This window comes from Pipra filicauda, unplaced genomic scaffold (genome assembly GCF_003945595.2).
Source record: "Pipra filicauda isolate LSUMZ 115617 unplaced genomic scaffold, ASM394559v2 scaffold428_size586839_pilon, whole genome shotgun sequence".
Classification (NCBI taxonomy): domain Eukaryota; kingdom Metazoa; phylum Chordata; class Aves; order Passeriformes; family Pipridae; genus Pipra; species Pipra filicauda.
The window spans coordinates 216289-241722 of NW_024104563.1; the positions used below are offsets into that span (position 1 = coordinate 216289).

Consider the following 25434-nt stretch of genomic DNA (forward strand, 5'->3'; position numbering starts at 1 on the left):
ATGATCATGCAGTAGCCCCAGGCTACTTGTATCCCAGGCTGGTGATTCCTCCACAAGGCCTATTTGGTGACCTGAGACTTAGGTCGACTCTGAACAAGCCTTTCACCACAACTTTGGTCAAGGACTATTACCGTTGTCATGAGTCATCAGATTATTTTATTCAAAGCCTCTAAATTAAAATTTTCAATTGCAAGACTTTTAGTCTTATACCTCCCAATGTACTTCATTCTCAGTTCTGAAAATATAGGGAATAACTGTTACAGAAAAAGAGAAGAGAAGAGAAGAGAAGATTTGAGAAGAGAAGATTTGAGAAGAGAAGAGAAGATTTGAGAAGATTTGAGAAGATTTGAGAAGAGAAGATTTGAGAAGAGAAGATTTGAGAAGAGAAGATTTGAGAAGAGAAGAGAAGAGAAGATTTGAGAAGAGAAGAGAAGAGAAGAGAAGAGAAGAGAAGAGAAGAGAAGAGAAGAGAAAAGAAAAGAAAAGAAAAGAAAAGAAAAGAAAAGAAAAGAAAAGAAAAGAAAAGAAAAGAAAAGAAAAGAAAAGAAAAGAAAGAAAAGAAAGAAAGAAAAGAAAGAAAAGAAAAGAAAGGAAAGAAAGGAAAGAAAGAAAAGAAAAGAAAGAAAAGAAAGAAAAGAAAGGAAAGAAAGGAAAGAAAGAAAAGAAAAGAAAGAAAAGAAAGGAAAGGAAAGAAAGAAAAGAAAAGAAAAGAAAAGAAAGAAAAGAAAGAAAAGGAAAGGAAAGAAAAGAAAGAAAAAGAAAGAAAAGAAAAGGAAAGAAATCTTTCAATATTTGTCTGGAGTGCCGGAGTGCCTGTGAAAATGCTAATTATCTCCCCAAACTATCAAAGGCCATGGAATTCCACCCAGTGATTTATGTGGCTGCACTCAACCCACAGGTAACTGAAAGACTAAATAAACAAGCCCAAAATTTGTGACACTGTCCAAATAACCAGAAAGATGGTGATTCATCACTAAGATGAGCTGGAGAATCCAAGAGACACACAACAACCCAGCTCCTCTTCTCCCATCACACTCACAACAGCAGGCAACAAGAACACTTACTAGTTCTTTGCATCTTTTATGCTTTTTCCTCACTTCATGCTCAAGGTTTTCACATTTTTTGCGCTTTTTCTTGAGTTCAAATTCCTGCAGGAAACAAGCAGCAGTAGATCAGCAAGTGCACACTCTTACAATGCATGGGAAATTCAAGGCCAGCCTCTCAGACCCAGTGCTGCATTATCTGATTTTCTCATAAAAATCTCTTTGTGACAAACTTGAACAATGTAGAAACCAAGGGAGATTTTTTTTTTTTAAGTGTAGGAAAACTAAAAAACTTTTTAAGTGAAACAACTATTTCTCTCTTCCTCAAGCCTTTAATCTTCTGGAATCAGTCCTGTTTCCCACTTGCACAGATTGTTCCTATTTGGAGAGAGTAGTATGGAGACAGGATGCGGGGGACAAAAAGACAGAGCTGTGCAAAATTCTCAGCTTTAAACATCAGCTGTGCTATTTCAGCCCCTATTCTCACCCAAATGACACCTAACAGAGCACAGACATCCTCTGCTTATGTACCTTTACCTGCAGCTACTCCTGCAGCTACCTCTTGGCTCCTCAGATAGAAAAGAGCTGCTAAACCTCCCTGTGAACTGTCATAATTTGCTGGAAAAATTCCCAAGGGACATATTCCTCATCCACATCTGTCCCCAGTTCAAATAAGACTAAACCAAACACAGCACAGAACCTACTGGCATGTTTTCCTCTCATTTTAGTGTGACATATTCCCCTGCCAGCCCAGCACCTGGAGCTGCCACCCAGCAACACTCTCCATGCAGATGGCCTGTGTTTTCCCACTGATTCCCCAAGCTTCCCACTTTTGCCAGAGCAGCTGCACCTAAAAAGACTTCAGCCCCTAAAATCTCTATCTGGGTGGAAAACCCAAGAAAAATAAAAAAGTGTAGCATTCCTTCCCCCAAACCAAGTTCACAACTCACCAGCTGCTGGATCTGTTTTCTGGTCTCTTGGCCTGTTATTGCATTTTTGGGAGGGAAATTTTCATGTCCTTCAGAGGCAGGTCCCAGTGGTTGCACACCTGGTTCCACCTGGAAAGCAGAAGAGATGCCAGAGAGCTCAGGGACAGGCAGGATTGCAGGGCACACTCCTGGCAGTGCCACCTGGGAGAGCAACACTCCCCATGAGACTCCTGATCTCTGAGCTGCACCACTGGGCATGGGGAAAGCTGGACACTGTGCCAGGGATCTCTGTGCCACCAGAAACCTGTGCTGGGAGTCTCCTGGAGCCCAGTGCCAACCAGTCCAGCTTGACTGAACCACCCCCATGCAACAGTGGCCCCCAGGAAGCTCTCAGATCCCAGTTCCCATTTGTGCCTGATGAGAGGCAGCAGCCACCCCTTCCGTGACCCTCCCAAAGCAATACAAAGATGGTCAGATGGGAGAGCACAGCCCTCAAAGGGCAGGAATCAGAGAAGATGTCAGAATCTAAAGGCAGGGAAGAGCAAACACTACCAAGAAACAGTGCCCCACCTCAGCTGGCAGCTGAGAAGGACTGAAAGGGCAGCAGTTGCGTGGATTATGTGCCATCACCAAACCAAATGAAAGGAAACAATTTTCTGTACACAATTGTACACAAGTTTCTAACAAAATGCCTTTTCATTTGGGCTACAGACAAGCAAACCTTTAATCCTCTGAATTTTCCCTCTCCACTGGTATTTGACTGGACATTGTCTGCCCAGAGTAATCCCTGACAGCAAAGCAAGGCCGGAGACACACAGAAGAAAGAGGGCTTTGATAATGCTTTAAACATTCAAAGTTATTTTTGCTAAACAGATTTTAGGGACAGAGCTGAGGATCTCTCTCAAACTGAACTGCCTGTAAGAACAACTGTAGAAGCCAACAAAATACACAGTAACAAATCACCAAGATCAGATAATTAACCAAGATCAGATTAATAACACCCAAGAGTTCAAAGAACCCCCTCTGGCATGAACTGAATCTCTCGCTTCAGCAGGAACTGAATCAATACGTGCAGAGTGTCACTTCTCCAACACTGTCTTAATACAAATTAACTGGAAGGTGGCAAATGCCAAGTTTTAAGAGTATTCCAGAGTTTTAAGCATATTCCAGTGGGCAAATGTGGAAAGACAGACCACTACATTCGACACCTGCTCTGGGCAAATGGATAGAAATCACAACTAAGATAAGGCAGGTGCTTAAAATAACTCAAACTAACTTATACTGGGGGCAAGGACACATTCACAAATCTACACAGAGTTCTTCTGACAAAAAAACAGCAAGCAAAGGGGTGTGGGAGATCCAGCAGGAACCTGCTTGGGTGCTCAGAACACCTTCACACCTTCAGCTGCGGTGCTTTAACAGGTTTTGGCAGACACTGAGACACCACAGGGTGAGGGGGGGAAGGTTTTTTCCTCGGGTAAATATCTAATAAAAATGAAAGGACTAAAAAAGGAGGGAGCGGGAACTGTCCTCTCCAAGCACCGATGCAGCAGAGACAAACAGCGACGAGGGCCTCGTGACACTGAGAGATTAGAGAGACAAGTGATGGTTTAATAGAGCCCCAGTGCTCAGACAAAAAGGCAAAGAGATCTATTGGGGAAGGGAGAGAAAACTTCATTATGCCACCGTATAAATCAACGCCAGAGCCCGGGACAGCGCCGCACGTTGTCCTCCCCAGCACAAAACCGGCAGGGAAAACGCACAAAGGAAAGGAGACAAAGATGCTAGCACTGAATAATGGGAGAGGCTGGAAAGAAACAAACAAAAAAAAATGGCTGAAGGAGAAGGGGGTTATAAATCCACGGGTGACTCGGAATGGACGAGCGAGGAATGAATATACTCAACACATCTGCCGCGAGGGCCCGGGGGGGCAACAAACGGGAGCAGCTGGTGCAGCCTGGGGGGAACACGCGTATCCCGAACCCACAGGGGACACGGGGGGGAACCAGGAGAACCCGCGGGAGCAAAACCCCGAGGAGCCGCCCGGGGGCTGCGGGGGCACAGCGGGACCCGCGGCCCGGCCCCGCAGAGGCCCCGGCGGGCCCTGCCCGGGGGCGGCTCGGCCCCGAGGCGGCACCGCCGCTCCCCGGAGGGGCCCCGGGCCCGCCCGGCCCGGCCCCGGCGGAGCCCCCGCGGGGCAGCCCCGGCCCCACACACACCCCCCCGGCCCCACACACACACCCCCGGCCCCACACACACACCCCCGGCCCCACACACACACATACACACCCCCCCCCGTCCCCACACACACACGGAGCCCCCTGCCCCACACACGACACCCCCTGCGCCCACACAACAGCCCCCCCCTCCTTCCCCACACACACCCAGACCAGCGCCCGCCCGCACCACACACCCCCCCCTGGCACCCACACACACACCCTGTCCCCACACACCCACCCCCTGCCCCCCATACACACTACACACCCCCTTCCCCAACACACACCCATACACACACCCCCACTTTTCACTCCCTGCCCCTTCGCCTTCCATTAAACGCTGGCGGCCGCTCGGCCGCTTCGGATTCGCGCCCCTGATGCGGCCCCGATCTTCGGGGCTAAAACCACTTCATGCGTATGTGCTCTCAGTCCTTCATGGCCGGGCAACGGAACCTGCTGACCTGCGTCCTGGGCTGAGCCCCGTTCTGCATCACAACACGTGTTTCTGCCCGTTCTTTGTCACCCGTCTCCGTTGATACCCCGCTGGAGCTGCCGCCAAACTCTGGGGCGGCTGGAGCGAGTACCAGATGAGTCCACGGAGATGCTCCAGTCTGGATCCGCCTCTGCTGCTCTGGAGCCAGGCTGGAGGAGCGGGGGGTGTTCCACCTGGAGAAGAGAAGGCTCCAGGGAGAGCTGAGAGCCCCTTCCAGGGCCTAAAGGGGCTCCAGGAGAGCTGGAGAGGGACTTGGGACAAGGGATAGAGGGACAGGACAAGGGGGAATGGCTTCAAACTGCCAGAGGGCAGGGTTAGGACTCAGGTAGGGACCTCCTGGAGCAACAGGAATACACAAAAGGCGGGAACAAGCATTGGGAGGGGAAATGTGCGGACAGTGATAGGACAAGGGGGAATGGCTTCCCACTGCTGGAGGGCAGGGTTAGATGGGACAGTGGGAAGGAGTTCTTGGCTGTGAGGGTGGTGAGGCCCTGGCACAGATTGGGCAGAGAAGCTGTGGCTGCCCCATCCCTGGAAGTGTCCAAGGCCAAGTTGGATGCAGTCTTCCACCACCTGGTCTAGTGGAAGGTGTCCCTGCCCATGGCAGAGGGGTGGAATGAGATGAGCTTTAAGGTCCCTTCCGACCCAAACCATTCCACAATTCTATGAAAGAGAAGCATTGCTCGGTTTCCTAGGCTGGAAAAAGTAGCACGGGAGCTCCGAAAAGGAGCAGGACTGAGCCCCTGGCATGGTTCAGTGTCCCTACCATGTGCTGCCAGGAGCACCTATGTCCCTCCTCACTCTCTGAGACCTGGCACTGGAATTAGTCCCTTTGGAAACCAGCACAGCACCGATGTGCAGCGGACGCAAACCACAACCCTCGCCTCCTCCAAGTGAAACTCCCTAAGAACAGCAATTAATTGAGCAATTAAACATCAAAACTTTCCGATGTCTGACCCACTTGTCTCACCTCCCTGCGAGCTCTCCCTCCCAGCGCCGGGTCTCCCAAGGAGGCCTCCTTTGGCAGAGGTGAACCTTTGCTGCCGGTGTTCGGTCCCAGGCGTGGGGCAGTGCTCGACCTGGCACTGCCTGGGCTCATTTTGGGGGGATGCAGACACTCCTTGAAATTCTTGAGGGCAATCTGCCTCTGCAGCCTCAACACCTCCCGCTGGGACTCCCGCAGCAGGCGGTCAAACTCGATGACGTTGAGGCAGCGAGGGTCGTCCTGCAGGAAAATAAACCCGGTGTCGTGTCACTGACAGGCTCCAAAAGCTGGGACAGGTCACATTTAACACACACACTCCAAAAGAGGAGAGGCTGGTGGAACCCAGCTACTGTGGCACACACAGATTGCTGATTCCTGGGTCTCCAAAGCCTCAAAGCTCACTTTGCGTCCTTTACGCAAATACATTTTTCCTCCTGAAGATAAACCCCAGCCTGTAATGGTCCTGTAATGCTCCTGCAGCTCTCCCGGCAGGAAGGGCTTTGCCAGGCGTGTGCCATCTCAGCACATGCCAGCAGGGAGCGTGGCAGGATAATGTCACGTCGTGTCCCAGCCAAAGCAGAGCTGCTTCCCCTCCTTGACGTGGGTGGGTGCTGGCAAGCGCTGCAGCCCCAGCGGTGGTGAGGGCTTTGAGTGGCTGCAAGAACGAAGAACATCTGGGAATTGGTCAGTTCTCCCTCAGGATAATGTTTGGTTTTCAAACTATTTGATTCCTCTCCTTGTCAGAGACAGTGATAGGCCCCTATCTTTAGCACAAGGGGTCACTCCCATCCCGACCCAAACCCAGCAGCTTTTGAAGGAAACCAGCCCAATCTGATTCTCACAAAACTAGTGAGAATATGTCACCAGCTTGTTTCGTTCTTCAAAGGTTTTCAGATTTCTGGAGGCTGAAGAAACACGTACCTGCATGTCCACATGTACAACAGCGGGTTATGAAAACCTGTCTTTACAAATCTGCTGCTGAAGGAGACATTGCTCATTCCCCTGGAAAGCTCCTAAGCCGGTGAATTCAAAGCAGAATTGGTATCCAGGACAAATTTAATCTTTTTCTCTGTTCGCTTCTTATTCCCCCTAAAAATAGCATATGCTTTAAAAATACAATTTGAGGAGAAAACCGTGGTTACTCTCATGGTGCAAGGGGGGAAACTGAGGCACCATTAAAGGGAACTGATTATAGATTCAAGAAGTGAGCAGCTGGGCCTCCTCTGTGCCAGCCCCCTGTTCAGGCTCTCAGGGTAGTAGTTCTTTAAGCAAAATTGGCTGTGGCTGTGTATAAAATCTCCCTTCCCCCACCAAAAATAGGCAGCTATTCCCAACTGAGCCTCTGGAGCCTGGGGGAACAAGGGAGGAGGAAAAGAGCTCAGCCCTCCCCTCAGTTTCTATTATACTCATCCCCTGCAGCTGCCTCACTGCTCCCCCCCACCCCATGCTTCCAAGAATCCATCCTGCAAGAAATTGCAGCCTGGATTTACCCGGAGCTGGGGTTTGGTTGGAAGCCACTCACCGGAGTGTGATCTCAGGAAATCATTTTATCCCATCCTAAGAGCCCTGGCTTTGCCAAAACAAGGCCAGTGTTTGTCCTGCCACTGCAGGGAACTGAGTGGATCCATTTCACAGCTACTGAAAAATTAGTGCTGATTTAAATACCCGAGATTAAAACTGATTTGGTTACAAACTCTGAGTATGCCCATCATATCTCTGCATAAAACCCCCTTCATTGGCCTAATGCATTTTGCATGCTGCAGACAGATTACGGGAATTTGGAATTTTAACTAGCTGGAAATTAAAATTTAATGAGCTTGCTTGGGAGAAAAATGGGGAAAACAAGATCAGAAAGAATGATCTCCTCTCTTGCTCTCTTTTCTGTGGATTCCCTGCTCGTACATCGGTGTCCCTGGTCCCTGGTGCTGTGGCAGTGACAGGGATTGTCTCTCCTTTGGGGGCAGGGTGGTCACCAGGTCACCCATGCCCTAGTGGCTGAATTTGTCACCCCCGAGGGTGGCACCCACATGTATTTCCCTGGCCAATACTGAATCCTGCTCACCTGCTTTTGTCCCATTCCTCCACAATTTGTCACTCCCCTGTCCGTGGCAGGGTCAGGTTGCCCAGCACACTCTGCTTGGAATATGAGAGGGCTTTGGAAAGGGTCTGCTCCCCTTCCTGCAGGGGCCTGCAGTGAGAACTCAAGGGATGACACCATAGGGCACAGTCAGACCTGGATAAGTTTATCCTGTGGTTTAATGCCAGGAAGGATCAACGGAGCAGCTCTGTACAAACACCAAATACACCCAGTTGCTCTTATCCCCACTAGATCCACATTAGGGCAAGACTGAGAATCCACCTTCGAACCTGTAGTTAAAATGAACATATGGGGAGCTCAGGAACAAAAATAAAGCTGCTTTCAGCAAGGAAGTATTTGTCACCTAAATATCATGTAAGTAGGGCAGGTAGAAATGCAAGGGTTCACTCAGCTCAGCTGGGGGCAGGGATGTAGGGTGGCACTTGGCCACATTTGCATTAGCAAAACAGGGGGAAAACAGGGGGACCCCAAGCATTCCTGAGCTGCTCAGGAGAGTTTGAACTGACCTAAACTGAAACTGTCCAGCTTGTGAACAACAGATGTAGCTGATCTGCCCAAAACTTTATCACCTTGAGTGGGAACCATCTCCCCCAGCTTCAGCTGCCTGCAGAGGCTGCTTTCAGAGCTGTCACAGAGAAGTGCTTTGGAGGAGCAACACACATGACCAGTTTTAAAGTTCTGTCTCAGGATGAGCTGAATTATCCCTTTTATCCCACCGTTTATATCCACATGGCCTGTGCTGGTGCTGAAGGGAAGGCAGATCACCAGCCCAGGTGCAGACACAGCACTGGGGATGCTTTCATGAACACCCAGCCCTGGCTGGTGGTTTGTGGCCTCGATCACAGTCATCCCAGGACCCACTGAGTTATCACCAGTCTCGTGGTGGCTGTGAGTGCTCAGAAAGCTGCAGCTCAAGATGTGGGATCTAGGCTGGTTCTTGGGAATGTGCTGGTTGGCTTCCCAAAGAAACGCTTTAAAAGGAGGCCCTGCTCCTACATCTTGGTTGAAGCTCAGCCCTGTGAAAAATCTGTGTATCTGTGGCTTTTCAGGGGTTTCCAGGGGAAGGGTGTTAGTTGCTGCTGAAAATGAATTCACAGAGGGACAACTGGGATGCCCCCAACAGCCTGTTAGAGGGGTCCAGACACTGTCTCTGCCACACACTCCCCCAGTGTCCCCATTCAACACTCCCCCAGTGTCCCCATTCAACTCACACATCAAATCCTGTCTGTTTTCAGCCTGCACTGGGGATTAATTGCCCACTTCCTGGAGCCTGGTTTCCATCACTGCTGTTGCACAGCTTGTCCCAGCCCCTGAGTGATGTCCCGGCAAGTGTCTCACCTTCCCTGCCGAGAGTTTAGCCTGCAGCTCCCGGCATTCCTGCTGCAGAGCTTCAATCTGCTTGTCTTTGGCCAGGAGGGCACTGGCTTGCTCTGTCAGGTCCTTGGCACGCTGGCGGGCAAAGGCTTTCTTACACAGCTCCAGGCTGGAGCCCTTCAGAGCCACTGGAGCAGTGACCTACACAGAGAGCAGTGGGGAGAAAGGTGTGTTGGTGCTCCTTAACCACCACCCCACCACCCCTTGGTGCTCCTTAACCACCACCCCACCACCCCTTGCTGTTCATCAGCCACCACCCCATCACTCCGGGGTGTTCAGTCACCACCACCAATCACCCCAACAGCCTGGCCCCAAAGGACAGACAAGCAGTGGAGGAGGAAGGGCTGGATGGAGAAGTGGGTCAGAGAAGAGGTGGGAAGGAGAAGGTGGCTCAGCAGGTGGGCTCAGTGGGTACAGCCAGAACAGGGCTGCAGGCAGGGCAACGGTGTGGGGAGAAGAGAGGAAACAAGGATGAGGGCAGAAAAACAGGAGAAGATAGCAGAGAAGAGGAGGGGAGGATGGCAGGAAAGATGGGCATGGGATAAAGGACAGAGGTGGTCAAGCCAGGAAGAGAAATGGAGCATCTGTGGGTTTCTAGGCAGCAGGAAAGAGCTTCAGCATGGTTGGGTGGAGGACAGAGGGAAATGGAGAGGCAAGAGAGAGCCCAGCAAGGACCAGCACAACCAGGGAAGGACTGGGAGATGTTCAGCAGAAGAAGCAGGTCAGGTTCACATGCTCCCTGTGAGGGAGGGAAGAGCAGGGGTGGGGGTGACAGGGCTTCAGGGGGAGCAGGCTAGTCAGGGACAGGCTCTGTCTGCCCAGCAGGAGCTGAGGCTGCCTGGCACAGTGTCCCTGGGATTCCCTCATCCCTGGGGTGGGCTCTCCCGCTGGGTATCAGCACCACAGAGCTGGATAAAGGGGCAGCTCACACCCCCTGCTCATCCCAACCCTCTGGGCAGTGAGGACACCTCCAGTCCCTGACTTTATCCAACCCTTCCCCTCTCTGCCCATCTACTGTCATCTGCACAAAGCCTCACAATCTGGGGAGGGGGGACTCTCCCCTGCCTGATCAGGATTTGCATCCTCTGTGCAAACTTCTCCTCCCCAGCTCTTCCTGAGCATCTCACTCACGTGCAGAAGCTCCATGGGACCTGTGCACCAGGCACTGAAGGCAACCACTGCCAGATTAACCCCAGTTCCTCAGGGCCCCTCCTCTGCTCCTGCCTCCAGCCCACCCTCCTCCAGCCTCAGCCATCTGAGCACTTGGACACCTTGGCCAGCACAGGAGCCCAGCAGGTTCTCCCAGGGCTCCCACAGGCCTTACACTGTCACCACCCCAAAGTTTCACTGGGGAAACAAATAAACCAGTATTTGTATAGGTGCTGGGGGGGCTGCAGAGCTGTTGGGTGTATATCAAATGGTTTCTCTTAACGTAGTATCTGACAAGTCCATCTGTTGCCCTGCAAGTACCAAAACCCCGTGACAGACGGGCCGCGCGGTGCCTGGGGACAGAGAGCCAGGAAAACCCCCTACCTTCCCTCCAACACAGCTTTCACTTCCTCCTTTCTGTCCTAGAGGGCTCGAATTCCCCATCACAATCCCTGCTTTCCTTCCAACAGAAGGAAGGTTTTGCCTTCCTCCACTGCAATCCCCCTTTAGGAACTCGTGCCCAAGATCCCACACCCTACAGGCATCTCCTGCTGCTCCTGCAAGGTGTCAAACACTACAGGCTTCACAACAAGCTGCTGTTGGGTTGGAGAAAGCAAAACCCCTGTGGCTTGTGCAGCCCTGTGAGCGAGGTGTGGATGGGGCAGAGCTGTCTCTCACCCCTTCCTGTTTTGCTTCACCGCACTCCTTTTCTTATTCAAATCCTTCCTGTTTCTTTCTGGTGAAGTCAGATGAATTATTTTCATGACTTCAGAGAAAGCCACGTTAATTAACCTAAAGTATCACCTTATGGGGAGAAACCAAGCAGGAGGAAATTCCTCAAACCAGCTCCCTGAGCAGGAGCAGAGCAGCTGGCGATGGCTGGGTTTGGTGATTCTTGCAAAGCGTGTTTGCTGGAGGTTTAAGAAAAAGGGAAAGAAAAGGCCTTTCTAGCTCGATGGAAGTGGCAAACAGAAGGTCCTGGTGGTGAGGTGCTGTCCCAGCTCAGCTCCCCAGCCAGGGCAGGTCCCAGCACCCACCACTTTGAGGTTTGCCTCCTGCAGTTTCCGGGCTCTCTCCTCCAGGCGCTTGGCGATCACCGCCAGCTCCGCGTTCTTCCTCTTCAGGTGCTTCACCTTCTCCTCCGTCTGGGGGAAGCAGCTCCTGCGCTGCAGAACAGAAAAAGAAGCTGGAGGTGAAGCCCCTGATCAAGAGCCAATGTCCCTGGTCCTGCTCGACCTGTTCTAGAACTACCCAAACCATCAAACACCAACCTCTGCTGTTGTTGCCTCTCCAGTCACTGAAATTGTGGTTTTCCTGCTATTTTTGTTAATGTGACCTCTTGCTCCCTATGAGATCCCCAGACCATCCCACGTGGTCGCTCTCCATCCACAACCTGCTCGTTGCAGGCTCTGCCAGGACTCAACATGTCTCCAGCATCAATGTATCCTGGCCGCCCACCCTTTGGGGCTTTCTCCTCCAAAGTCTTCCCAGTTTATTTCCCCGGGTTTACAGGACTCAGCACATCCCTGTGGATTTGTACTGCACCACCAGGACAAGCTTATCCGTGTCTTTTCTCTCCTGACACCAAAGCACGAGCTTCGGAGGAAGCGACAAAGGACTTTATGATATTTGCAAAGCAAATTTCCTTTTTCTCCCTATTGATTCTGTTCGCTCTTAATCCCCTTTTATTTGTTATCTGTCCGTTCCAATGAGCCGCCTCTTGCCGACGGCTCCTTCTCCCAAGGTCGGACCCAGATGTGTTGTGCTGTCTTTTCACATCAGCAGAAATGTCAGGTCAGCTGAGGCTCATGATTATTTCCCTCCCTACCCCTGTGAGACCCCACCAAGGGCGGCTCAGCTGTAAGGCTGAGGCTGGTTTTTGAGAGTCCAATTTGATGAGAGCTCACACGCTCGTGCTTCGCTAAAACCCAGAGGACTGATAAGGGGTAACCCTGGGGTGCAGGCCACGTGGAATTTATGCTTTTAGTGTAAGAAATTTATCTACAATATGCATTTTGAATGTGGTGATAGAAATCTGAAGTGCTGAGCAATCAAATTTGCAGGGGCCCGGGGTGGCTGCATCCCCACACTGCGGGGCTGGGCAAGGGGTGATGCTCTCCAGGGAGGATTTGGGAGGGGAATATCCCCTCTTTGTGCTTCCTGATGGGCCTGGAGAGCCAGGGATGGGGGAGCAGGGCAGAACAGGGCAGAAGGCTGCTGTGGCAGCCTGGCTTGGTGTTGGGTGCCGGGGTGCAGCTGGGGAGGATCGGGGTGCTGAGCTCCCACAGGAGCAGGGGGCAGTGCTGCACTGTCACGCCGAGACCAGGCCGAGTGAATCAGTGTTTCTGCTTTTCACAGAATCAAATATAGTTAAAGAGGAAATAAGGGCAACTTCCCCTTCCCTGCCTGGCTCTGCTCTGCAGCTCGAGGAAGGGGTCCAGCTCAAGCTGATGGGTGCAGTGTGATGGCACCCAGAGCACCCAGACCCCCTATCCCCTCTGGCCCTACCCAGATGATCCCGTGTGCGGCATCTCTTGGAATTGGCAGCAGACAGCAGCTCGCCCTGGCCAGGACTCCCTCCCTGTGGAGCATCCCGTGCCAGCACCCAGCCAGGGTGCAGGATGTGCCCTCTGCTCACCAGCAGGCTGTTCTCCTCGGCCAGGCTGGAGCAGCGGTGCCGCAGGTCCTCCAGGGCACTCAGGAGCTTCGTGTTCTGGCTCACGAGGAAGCCGTAGTCAGCCCCGCTCTGCAAAACAGCACAGGACAGGCACAGCAGGGCTTCACCTGCCCAGGAAAGGGTCCTGCAGGTCCTCAGGGCTTCACCTGCCCAGGAAGGGGTCCTGCAGCACCTCACAGCTTCACCTGCCCAGGAAGGGGTCCTGCAGCACCTCACAGCTTCACCTGCCCAGGAAGGGGTCCTGCAGCACCTCACAGCTTCACCTGCCTGAGGCACAGACTACAGGTCCTGTTGAACCTTAGAGCTTCACCTGCCAAGGGCAGGGGCAGAGGGGTCCCAGCCTCATGCCCAGCCCAGCCTGGCTGCGTGGGGGGCTGGCAGGGTCGGGGTGCAGGCAGCAAAGGGGCACGGTGGGATTTGGGGGCTGATTTCAGGAGATGAGGGGCTACATGTCTTCTGGGGGACAACTGGCCTTTGGGGCCAGGCTTCATCCCCTGTGGGTGACATTTGCCATCTCCATGCATTCAACTTCCACACAGGGAAAAAGCCCAGACCCTCCTGGAATCCTCAGCCGTGGCACCATCCAAACTGGCTCAGTGAAACCCTGGCAGGAGCCGGGGGCAGAGCACAGCCCCTGACACTCCAACACGTGGCTGCTCCCCACGGCTCAGGGACCCCGTGGCCTCCAGCACCACGTGGGTTTTGGAGGTGACCAGACCTCCTCACCCACTTTCCCATCCCAACTCTCCTGCTGGAGCCCACCCAGGAGCCAGCCCCAGCTCTGCCCTCTCCGTGTCAGCTCCGGAAGAAGGCGACACGACGGATTTTTTTTGCAAAACACCAACTCCGTTTTGTCACATCAAAAGCAGCAGCAGCAACAGCTCTGCTGGGAGCTGTATATATAGTTCTGTGGTTACTGCTTCCTGCCCAGAGCAGCTCAGCACAGGCTCCCAGGCAGGATTTCTGTGCGTTAGCAAAGCTCGGAGCAGAGCTGTTGCCTCACAGCTGCCATATGGCAGCAGCACCCCGTGTGTGTCTCGGCAAGATCCAGCCAGATGTTTTCCCAGCAGCCAGGCAGGTCTTGCAGGACGTGCTCCCAGTGCCCAACAAGACTCTGCTGAAGGGCCATGACCTCCCCAGTGCACAGGGGCTGTGAGGGAAACATCCCAAAAAAGTGTCGCCCAAGCTTTCTGGGGAGCAAGAAATCAGACAGGGACCCAGCTCTAGGAAGTCTGAGGCTGGGTAAAATTCATGATGCTCTTGGAAAATACTGTATTTTGGTTTCTCAATCACGTCCATTGGATAAACATAGCAGGAGACCAGTTCCACAAAGTCCACCCCCAGTCCCTCGGCCTGTGGCTCTCCCAACCTCCCACACCCGTATGGAAATGCCTTGGCAAAGCAGGGAGGGAAAAGACAACTGAAGGAGGCTAAAAACAAAAACAAACCCTCAGAAGATGACTCCCAGCCCTCCCCATCAGCCTCAGATGGTATCCCCAGGTCCCACCAACCCCCTGAGACACCAGGATGTGAGGTGCCATGAGCAGAGTGGTTTGTAGGCAGAGGCTGTTGGCACAGTGGTTTGTAGGTGTCCACGCTGCAGAAATCCCAGAGTCTGAGAAAGCTGGAGTGAAATGTCCCATGGGGAGAGACTGTACTCCTCTACACATGTGGGATTTTTCTCCCCTGGGCACAGAGGTGCCATTACTGCCACCATTCCTGGGGACGTCACACCTCCAACAACTCGGGGCTGTTCTCAGGGGTGGTCAGGGTAGGCCCAGGAACCAAGGAGCTTCCCAAACCTCAGCATCCTGGGAATGCCAAGAAGTTCCCCTGGGAGCCCTGTGCACAGCTCTGCCCAGCACCAGATCCTGCAGCATCAATCCCATCCCTGCAGCTTTATGGGGACAGTGAGGTGTCCCAGGGAGCAATTCCCCCATCACCAGCTCCAGGAACAGCAGAAGTCCTTCTTCAGGCTGGGAATCCATGCAGGGGACACTGCTGGTGCTAAAGGGGGGACAGAGCAGGGTGGGTGCCCGGGGAAGGGGGTCCCACCAGCATCTCCCGTGCCGTGCGTGGCAGTGCCTTGGGCTCGTTCCCTGCTGCCATCCCAGAGCCAAGCAGGCAGCCCCTGGGAAGAAGTCAAAGGGCATTATTTCCACCTCCTTGCCCCTGCCAAGAGGCCTCAAAATTCATGTCTGTGGTTGCTTGCACTGAGCCAGGGTGAGCACACTGAGCCAGCAGCCTCTGAGCCTGGAATGGGAGCTGGAGAGCTTTCCTGGAGGAGCTGATGTGCTCCTGCCTCTCCCCACCAGGCAGCCAGGACCTCTGACATCAGCAGCACAGAGCTTCTGCAGAGGACAATCAGCATTTCCAGCATGGCAGGGGGGTCTTTTGGGGACCTACATCCAAATTTCTGCATTTAAACCCCCATTTCTGTAGCCATAAAACACCTTCATCTGGGCAGGACCCAAAGGTTCACAAGTACTCACCCCCACCCTGCCAGGCTGTCCCCAGGTCAGCCCAGGTTTCGTGTCACGACTCCAGAGTCCATGACATGGCAAAGGCTGGGATGTGCTTTCCCATTCCCCAGGGAGCAGGGCAGTGTGGCTGTGTGCTCCAGGCTGGGGCCAGGCACTCGGCCAAGCCTCCCCCTGCCAGCACGTCCCTCTGTGGCCACAGATCCTTGGGGCTCTGCCCAGAGAGGCACGAGGGGCATCTGCAGCGAGAAGACGTGGAGGCAGGAGCTCCTTTCTGTGCCAGGATGTCTGTCCCACACGGGGACCTCAGCGCCCGGGAAAGCTCTGCCAAACCTCCCCCTGGGCTCTGAGCCGGTGCTGTTGTGTCAGCTGAGCCCTCCTCCCAGAGCCTGCAACCGAGGGGCTGTCTAGACGTCATCCCACGCTCATTAAACATTCATTTCCCATAATGAAATGGCTTTTAATTTCCGAACTGCTCCGCTGTTCCTCAAGGATCCCGCTCCGCACGGCGCAGCCGCGCTCGGGGCTCCCGCGGCGCCTTTCCCGGGGAGCTGGAGGAGGTGGTTAGGGAGGAGAGGCAAGAGGCTCCCCCCAGAGTGACTCAGCCCGATGAAGTGTCCAAAGTGTCAGCAGGAGCCGAAATCCAAGCACATCCCTCGGTCAGGGAGGTTTCAGTGAGCAGAGGCCGAGCTGACACCACGGGGAGGGTCTCCAGGCAGCCACATCCCCCAGGTCAGGAATATTCCCAGCCACTAAAAAAATGAACCTGAGTGACGTGTTCTTTGGCCACGGGAAAGTTTCTGCAGGAGCAGAGCAGCAGGGATGCTGAGGAAGGAGAGCAGCAGGCACATGGCTTTGAAGCCTCTGTTACACGGGAATTGGCAACATCTGTCGCCTCTTTTGGCAGGTAGAGCCCAAAATACAGTTTTTCCAGGATGCGTGAGAACAGCAAACAAAGAGAAGCCCTCAGCATGTCAGCTGCGAGAGAACTGCTGCTTTTTCACCTGAAAGCTTCAAAAAGCAATGCAGAGCTGCAGCAGCTTTTGCAGGGAGAGGTGCCCAGCCAGGCTGCTAAATGGGTCACGCAGGCAAAATCCCTCTGGAGCAGCCAGAATCCAGCACAGTCCTGAAAGTCCTGCGGAAAACTTGCAGGAGGCCGTTGGGGGACAGTAAATCACACGTGGTGAGGACGACAGTAGCTGCCTGAACCCGGCTCTGCAATGCGGCTTGGGCACAGCCTGGCACAGCCCAGCCCCAGGGGCTTCCCCCTGCCAGCCCTGGGGAACTGCCAAAGCCTAAAGCCAGCCTTGCTTTAAAATCCCTGTGGAGAGCCAGACAGGGAGGGTGGCCCTGTGAGCGGGAGGTCTCAGGTGGCCTTTGGAAACAGGCGGGCTCGTGGCTGAATTTTAAACCATGCCCAATTCGAAGGTGTGTAAACCACACACAGTTTGAAGGGGAATAAACCACACACAATTTGAAGAGGAATAAACCACATACAACTTGAAGAGGAATAAACCACACGTAATTTCAGGATGTCCCTGCAGTGACTTCCCCATCTGCAACCCAGCCGGGTCCAGCTGCTGGGTTTGCTTTGCAAAAGCCATCTCTGAACACCAACCCCCACTCTGCAGACACCTTCCCAGGTGAAGTTATCCCGGCTCTCCTGCTATCCTGGCTATATTAAATCCACCACGTCTCCTTCATTTGAAATCATTGTCACCAAGCCTCCGCCGTGTCAAAGCCCTTTAGCAGCTCGTTCCACCTGACTCTGGTAATTAGCTCCCTTAACTTCTCAATCCTCCCCGCTTGGAAATGAAAGGCTGTCATTGCCAATCCATTTGCTCCTCTTCCAGCCCGTTTCAAGGGAATCGGCCACCTCACAGAACAAAGTTATTTTCCATAGGCTGCTCCTCTGCAGTGCCCTCACTGCCTGGCAAAAGCAAGACAAAAATAGCATCACCTCCTGTTCGGTCAGTGAGCAGAGCCAACCCCGCCGCCGGCACAGCGAGGGGCAGGACCATCCCTGCTGAGGGAAAAGGGACAGTGCTGTCAGAGGTATGGGAGAAGGAAGAGCCATCCCTGGGATGAGGCCGTGGTTATCCTGCCGCTCCCCTGCCTTGCAGCCCGTGTCCCACTGCGCTTGTTCTCCTCCCTCCCTGAACTTTGCGCCAGTTCCCGGTTTCAGACACAAACATCTCCCTTCTGCCGTTGGCTTCAGGGCACTTCCCCACAGCCCCACGTGTTGGCAGCTCCCCTTTCCATCAGTCAGCACTTTTTCCTGCTGCCCATCCCTCTCCCAACCTACTACTTGCCCTTATTTCCGTGATTTCCTCATTTATCTGATTTTTATCACCCCGTGTCACAAATTCACGGAAGAAAAAATCCATCCAAGGCTATTAACTTCAAAAATCCTGCCTCCGGCGTGGGGAGTGCTGGAGCCACGAATTGGAAGATATTGAGGGGAATATTCAGGGGAACAGTCACTGTATATTTGCTGTTCTTTACATTCCCCCAGGCTTTCTCTCCTGCACACCCTCTGACCACTGCCAGCTCTTCATATGCTCCTCACAGGGCCTTTAAAATGAGATGCAGCTAAAATTGGGGTCTCACAAATTCAGGTCCTCTCTCTCTTTAAACCCTCTGTGGACGCACCATTATCAATCCCAGGAAAACAAACCCAGCTATTCCAGGAGAAGGAAAATCTGCTCAGTGCCCTGATGGCCCTGGCTTGCTGTCCTTTGATGAGCTCAGCTTCTCCATCCTCCCCAACCAGGGAGAAATTAATGTTCCTGCAAAACTGAGGCAGGGAGGAATGTGAGTGGAAAATAAGCTCTCCAGGCAGAGGATCAGCTCTCCAAAATCCAAGGCTGCAGCCGGGTCCAGGATGCAATGCAGCACAATTCCTCACCTTTACCAGCAAATCCGAGAGACAGGAGGATTTGCAAGGAGATGAGAGAAAATGACACTGAAATTCCTCCCAGCTGCTGGGAAGGTGGCTCTGAACCGCTCCTGAGGTGCTGCACACGTGATTCTTCATCCCTCACAGCCAGAGAGAAATCAGGGCAGGCAGTTGTGAGGAATGGAGGGCTTGGAGAAACCCAGGGATGGAGCCAGTGGGAAAAGGTGCTGCTCAGGGTGCAGGTGCCCATCTGGCTGAACACTCCTGGTCTCCTCGGTGCTCAGTTTGCTCCTGGCCCTGCTCTCCTGTGAGCTACAGAGACCTGGAACTGCTCCCAGCTGGACACTGCCTGCCTGGAGCAGAGGCCTGACAAGGTGTGTGTGGCCCCAGCCAGGCTTTGCCCAGCTGTGACCCAACTCTCTCCGTGTCAAACACAAATTGTTTTGCAATCCCAGGATGTGTGAGGCCACAAACTGCAGCTGATCCATCAGATAACCTGCAGCAGGGGGTTGTGCAACACTCCTCAAGTACAACATCACCCTCCTGCCCTTGGGTCACTGTGTGACCCCTGGGCACCCCCGTGTCCCCTGCAGGGCCTCTCCCACCTTCACATCTTGTGAGAAAGGGTTTGCAGGGCAAAAAGCAGGTACAAAGCCTGTTCTACCAACCACCCTTTTAACATCAGTGTGCAAGTGTCTCTTGTCTCTTATCAGCTTCCAGAAAGATTAGGCCAAGCTCTAGTAAAGCAGAACTGTGCTCCATCTCCACCACACTCAGGGGACAGTAATGGTGTTGGTGTTCCACTGCCCAGCCTGGGAATGTGTGAAAGCCAGGCTGTGCCCCATAAACCCTGCCTTGGTTGTAAAACTTAGAAGCCAAGACAGCTAAGCTGCCTTTTTTTTCCCCCCTAACTGCAGAATATACTGGGTGCTGCTGAGCAAATCATTGAATCTGCAGAGAAGCAGCTCATGCATTGGTATTTCCACTAAGAAAAAAAAAACAACAAAAAAAGCAAAATGTAGAAGATGTGGGAAGAAAATGTGTGAACAACTTCAGTGCAAACACAGAAAGACTTTGCAACCTCTGCTGCTTGTGTACTCATGCACATTGCCAATCATTTGAGCTAAAACATGGGCATTGGCATCCTATAAATATTTTGGGGTTTTTTTTGTTGCTTAGCTCTGAGCAAAGGTCAGTCTGCAGCTCCCAGCACTGCAGGCTCAGGCCCAGACCACCCCAAGGTCTTTATGGAGCATCTGGACTTGTTTTGGATGCCACGTTTCAGATAATTCTATTTTGTGAGCATGCAAAAAAAACCAACCCAAAAACCCCAAAAACTCTGGGGAAGAATGATAAAATTGAGTGCTTTCCAGGTTTGGTATTTGATGGCTGGAGTGGGGGTGATTGTTCTCTGATATCTCGTCTTTCTTGTAACAGAAACTCTAATCCAAAGAAACACTCCCAAGGAAGGTGTGAGACTTCTGGCTTCACCCTGGGAAGCCACGGAGCTGCAGCTCAGTAAATCCCCTGCCCATACAGAAGTGCCTCAGCCCTTTAACAGGATCAGGGCTTGGAAAGTCACTCCCCACCAGCAGCAATATCCATGGTCACAGGTCTCCTTTCTTTGAGTGGAAAGACTGGATTCCCCACCACGTTCAGCTCTGGAGAGGCAAATGTGCTCTTCCACCTTGGAGGGTACAGCAGGGAGCTGGAGGGGCAGATTTGGTGTGCACAGCAATTTTTTTCCCCAGAAATCTGCTCTGCAGTTCTCCCCCACCTCTTCCTCTTTTCCAAATCACTTGAAGTTTCCCAGGAGCCCAAGAGCACCTTTTCTTTTGGGTCACATTGGCTTAAAACCTGCTCTAGTTCCCAGGCTTTGGCATGATTAGATATTAGGAAGGAATTCTTCCCTGTGAGGGTGGGGAGGCCCTGGCACAGGTTGCCCAGAGAAGCTGTGGCTGCCCCTGGATCCCTGGAAGTGTCCAAGGCCAGGTTGGACTGGGTTTGGAGCAACCTGGTCTAGTGGAAGGTGTCCCTGCCCATGGCAGGGGGTGGAATGAGATGGGCTTTAAGGTCCCTGCCAACCCAAACCATTCCAGGAGTCTGTGTCAGAATCAGTTCCTTGCCCCTCTTGGTAAAGCAAGAACTCACTTGGGATATTTGTAGGATTTTGTGCTGGACTGAGAAGCCCCAATCTCCAACAGCTTTAACAAGAGACAAAGGGGAAAATCATCCCCTTGCACCCCCTCACAGAGCCAGAGGTGCTGCTCAGTGATCCATAAGGAAACGTGAATGGCAGGAGCAGCAGCAGACATACCAACTGATGCTCCAAAGGGTGTTTTCCCAGAACTCTGAGCAGATGGCTGGGATGCAGAAGGCCTGCACTCACAGCAGGAGGAGGGCAACAAGGCTGCAGCACTGCACGTGCCATTTCACTTCACCTTATTCCAGCAGGAAGGAATGTTACAGCCAGAAGACACCAGGGAGCCAAGACATTGGTGAGTCCCCTCAAAATATCCAGAGGGTGAAATGAGAAGGATTTTGGGGTGAGGGATCACAGTGTGGTGATGAACAACACCAGCATGGTGGGACAGCCCTGTCCCAAATCCAGCAGCCCAGAGGAGCCAAGGACACGGTGAGGAGGGAAAGGCTGATGTCCCTGATCCTCCACATCCCTGGCCAAGCCATTTGGACGTGTCTTTGCACAGAGAGCATGAGCTCAATTAGTAAAAGAGCCAAAATGAGCATCACCTTCCCCTTCACAGCCTCACTTTGCCTTGTTTTCCGTTCATTCCTGGCTCTTCCTGGCAGGCAGACACCTGAGGGTGGCTGTGCATCCACAGTCCTGCAGCAAACAGCACTAAGGCATTTGCATGAGGCTGAGCACTGCCAAGCCAAGAAAAATTAATTTACTCAGGTTTTTAGCAAGATAGAACACAATCTTCTAATTGGGATTGCAGGAAATGGTCTGTACAGCAAGAACTGGCTCCGTTGCCCGAGATCTTCTTGTCCCACTGGCATCTTTTATTTTGCTGACCTACCCTTCCTGGCCAAGGGTGCAGCTCTACACACCCTCAGACATTAAATTAACAGTTTTCCAGCTTTGCCAGTGGAAAATTTGAAGCTCTTGAAAGGCCACAAATTCCTGCAAAAGACACTGAGCTTATCATTAAATGCAGCTTGGCCTGAGTGCTTGACATGGAAGATCTTTACCAGCATTTTATAATTCTCCCCGTGTCTGTGCTTTGTGTTATTAAGCCCCACTGGGACCAACAGGTTTTTTTGTGGATATTTAAATTCCTACCCACTGGAGGGCTCCTTGGTTTAAGCATTTTCAGTCGGATTTATAGAATATTTGCAGCTCCACATGACCTCAAGGGAAGCTGAGGCTTGGCTTTTAAGAAATGCAAATCCAAAGCAACCTCTGGAGATTGAGAAGGAGCCACAAGAGCCAACTCAGAGCACCCTCAGTGTGCCCCTTGCTCGTGTGGTTCCTGGGATGGGAACAGGGATGTGGTCAGCAGCTGAGCTCATCCCTTCCATGAGTGGGGCTGGAAAGGCTGTGGGGATGAGTAATCCTGGAAGGGAAGATGCAGGGAATATGCAGAAAGTGAATGACCTTGCTGCTCTCCCCTCCTCCAACGTGCCAGGAGGGAATGCAACATTCCTTCAGCGACCCACTCCCAGACCACCCTGAGTTTTCCAGGGCCAGGGCAAATCCCACTGGAGCAGCATCCCATAGGAGATGCAGGCAGCTGAGCTCTTGTGGGAAGTGCCCTAAAATCCATCTGACAGCATTCTGGGAACTTTCCAATTTCCAGCCAGACTGTATCTGTGCCACTGTAACCCCGTTCTTCCTACACACACAACGTTTTTCTCCTTCTCTGTTATTCATTATTTGGATTGGGATCCTACCCCTGCAGTGTCTGGAGATTCTCAGCAGGAAAGTAATTTCTTATCTTCTGTGTCCACACAGAAATTTTGGAGAGCAGGACCAGAGTGATGTCAAAGGCCCAGGACAAGGATACACTTGTGACAGTCCCCAGAAGGCTTCCAGTGGTGCCATGGTGGGAGCTGGGAAACCCTGCCCTGCCTTAGAGGATGCAGGGGCATGTGGAAAATGGATGAGAAGATGTAGGCCCAAGCCTCAACAAGGAAAACTCCCAGTAGACCTGTGCAGAACATTCCTCTCCATGGGAATGCTGCAACCTTGGGACAGGGTAAGAGAGGTGGTGCAATCCCAGCCCTTGGAGATACTCAACACTTGCCTGGTCAGGGTATGATCAACCTCTTCCAGCTCTGGAGCCTGCTGGGAGCAGGGGCTGGATGGGAGGCTCCAGAAGTGTCCCCAACCCACCTCTCTAACTCCAGAGTTCCCTTTCCAGCTCCCAAAGGGAAGAAGGGCAAGAGCTCTCCATCCTCTGCACTAGGAGGGACCCGGGCAAGAAATCCAAGATTAACTTGACCTCCAGACAGCCTTAATGTCTATCCATGGTCTGTCCCTGAGGGAATGGCAGAGCAGCAGTGGCGGAGGCCGGGACACACGGCAGGAGCTCCATCATAAAATCAGCATCTTTAATGAGCTCTGTCAGCCATGAGCCCTCAGGAGGCTCTTCCCCACACCAGGAGATTTCTCCCTGGAGGCAGCTGTCCTGTTCACAGAGTGCAGCTCTGACATCCCAAGGACAAATGTCCTAAAGGAAGCCCAGCTCCAGCAGCAGGACACACAGTGCATGTCCCAGCCTGGCCAGGGGGAGCTGTGCTTTGGAGGGGAGCTGTGTGAGCCTCCCCCTCTCCCAGCTGTGTGAGCCCCTTGTTCCTTAGGAAGTGGATTTGAGGATGTGGCTCCACAGCCCAGCAGCACCAGCCCTTGCTCTGCTATGGCTGGAAGCCTTTCCCATCCCTAAAGCCACTGGGCTCCAGGAAGAACTGCTGGATTGATTTATTTTTTTCCAGGAAAAGACAAGGCAACCTTTCTGGGGATCAACATCAGTGTTAAGGATGGTACTGCCACGGTACCACCAGCACCACCACGGTGCCACTGCGGCACTGCCACGACACAGCAGAGTGACACCAGGTCCAGCAGCACCACCCCAGCACCACCAGTTCCACCATGGACTATGATGGCACTACCACCATGCTGCCACAACCCCATGGGAGTGGGAAGGGAAACTGGAGTCACCCACCCAGCCAGGAGCCTCCAGGATCACGGGAAACACTCAAAGCAGCCCAAGGACCAAGACAAACTGGATGGCAGGTGCTCAGCAGTCACCATAGACACCAAGCAGGGTCCTCACCCCCTCCTCCACCACCCCCGGATGCACAGCTGGATCACGGGGGACCCACTGCAGGGATCATCTAGAGCTGGTGCACAGCCCCCTCCCCAAAGGTGCTGTTCAGCTGCTGGAGCACCCACAAACACCCCTCTGAACCAACCACCTGCCCCTCTGCCACTCCCAGCCTTCCCACCCAGGCTCCCACCAGGACACAGCACCTATTCTGGCTCTCCTGAAGGAGTGTCCTAGGCTGGGTTGGACAGGGCTTGGAGCAACCTGGTCTACTGAAAGTTGTCCCTGAAGCAGATGATCTTGAAGGTCCCTTCCAACCCAAACCATTCTGGGATTCCCTGAAGACAGTAAGTCTGGCACAACCAATTTGACTCCTGGGATACAAAAGAGGGGAGGGAGCAGAAATTCTTCCCATTCTGCAGCCCCATTTTTCAGCTGGGTGCTCCTGGCACAGCCAGGGCTGGGGTCAGAGGCAGCCCAAGGGTGCCTGGTTCAATGTGGCCTTTCCCTAAGCATCACAATAAACAGCCCTTCAAAACAGACCCATAGGAAACTGTGCTGGACTGAAATCCTGTTGTCCCTTGATGTGTTTCCAGCGGTGCCCTTTCTCCCGCAGGCAGCTCCAGCTGGGCTCAGCTGCTCAGCACAGCCTGCTCAAAACCCTCCTGCTAAACCCCAGCCAGCTCTGCTCAGCCCTTCTCCCTCCTGAAGGCCAAAAGCTGATTTCTCTCCTGTTTAAGAGCACCCCCAGATCCCAGGGGACCCCAGGAAGATAGCTGCTCTTCCTCACGGGAAAGAAGGGCAAGCTGTCCTGAGCAGGGTGAGCTGGTGAACTTTCGTGACCTGGATGGAGGAGGCGAGACCCTGAGGAGCTGTTTGGGCTGTCTTTAGGGAGACGCTGCAAGGGGCTGACCCTGCACTGCCCCCGAGGTGCCCAGGGCTGCCTTCAGGGACAGGTTCCCCCTGCAGTGCAGGTGCCCCAAGCCCTCCGAGGCTCCCCGGAGTGGAGAGGGGATATTTTAGAAGGGGGTGACAGTGAGTAAATCATGTCCCTGCCACGACCTGCAGAGCCCTTGATGCTGCCGGAGCGAGGAGATGCCGCAGGGACGGCTCAGCCTGGGCTGGTGCAGCGGCTGTGTCTGCTCCGGGTGGGCTCAGCGAGACCCCGCACCAGCTCCAGCGCCTTCCAGGCAGCTGGAAATCCCCGTGGAAGGGCAGCGGAGGCAGCAGCTCTTTCTCTCCTGGGGTTCGTGGCAGCGGCTGTGGCAGCTCCCAGCCCACGGGGAAGGTTTTGGGGGTGGCTCAGCCGCAGCCCAGCGCACCCACTGCCGGTGCCCGTCTCGTACCGAGGCAACGTCCCCGCAGTGCCTCGACGCCTCTCGCCCCAAAATGAGCCAACGCACCGCCACCCCCGCCTTACCTGGGGGGGTCTGTCCGTCCGCTCCATCGCTCGCAGCGGCCTGACGAGCTCCGGTGCGGAGTGAACCCGCTGCGGGTCCGGCGGGGGAACGCGGGGGGTCCCGGGGGACTCCTCCTGGGGCTGGGGCGCTCCGTCCCGCTCCGATCCCGTGGGAAGCCGGCAGCCGACCGTGTCCGTGTCACCCCCCGCGCCGTCACGCGTGTCCAGGTCCGGGCAGGCGGGGGCGGCGGGGGCGGCATCGCCCGCGGCGGGGGCAGCGCTGGGCACCCCCCGCTCCGGCTCCTGCATGGCTGGGGCAGCGCTGGGCTCACTCCGCTCCGGGCAGGGCTCCGCGGGGCTCCGGGAGCCGGCACGGGAGAGCCGAGGGCATCAGAGCGGCGGCG

At 53.7% G+C, this 25434-nt stretch overlaps 1 protein-coding gene across 1 annotated transcript; it reads right to left on the reverse strand.

The window, feature by feature from the left end:
• Positions 1-229: 229 nt before the first annotated feature.
• Positions 230-25434, reverse strand: TSPOAP1 (TSPO associated protein 1). The gene is made up of 8 exons (XM_039385689.1): positions 25052-25434; positions 12926-13033; positions 11325-11453; positions 9103-9279; positions 5652-5906; positions 1994-2101; positions 1065-1148; positions 230-235 (listed from the first exon to the last, which is right to left on the reverse strand). The coding sequence occupies exons 1-8, from the start codon at positions 25337-25339 to the stop codon at positions 230-232; spliced, it is 1155 nt and encodes a 384-aa protein (XP_039241623.1). The 5' UTR covers positions 25340-25434.

Bases quoted from the DNA above. Each gene is read 5' to 3' on its own strand.
- TSPOAP1 (XM_039385689.1), bottom strand. From the start codon at position 25,339: ATGCAGGAGCCGGAGCGGGGGGTGCCCAGCGCTGCCCCCGCCGCGGGC. The intron at 11,454-12,925 runs GTGAGCAGAGGG...TCTGTTCTGCAG, and splicing joins CCGAGGAGAACAGCCTGCTG to CGCAGGAGCTGCTTCCCCCA. The intron at 5,907-9,102 runs GTGAGACACTTG...ATTTTCCTGCAG, and splicing joins CTAAACTCTCGGCAGGGAAG to GACGACCCTCGCTGCCTCAA.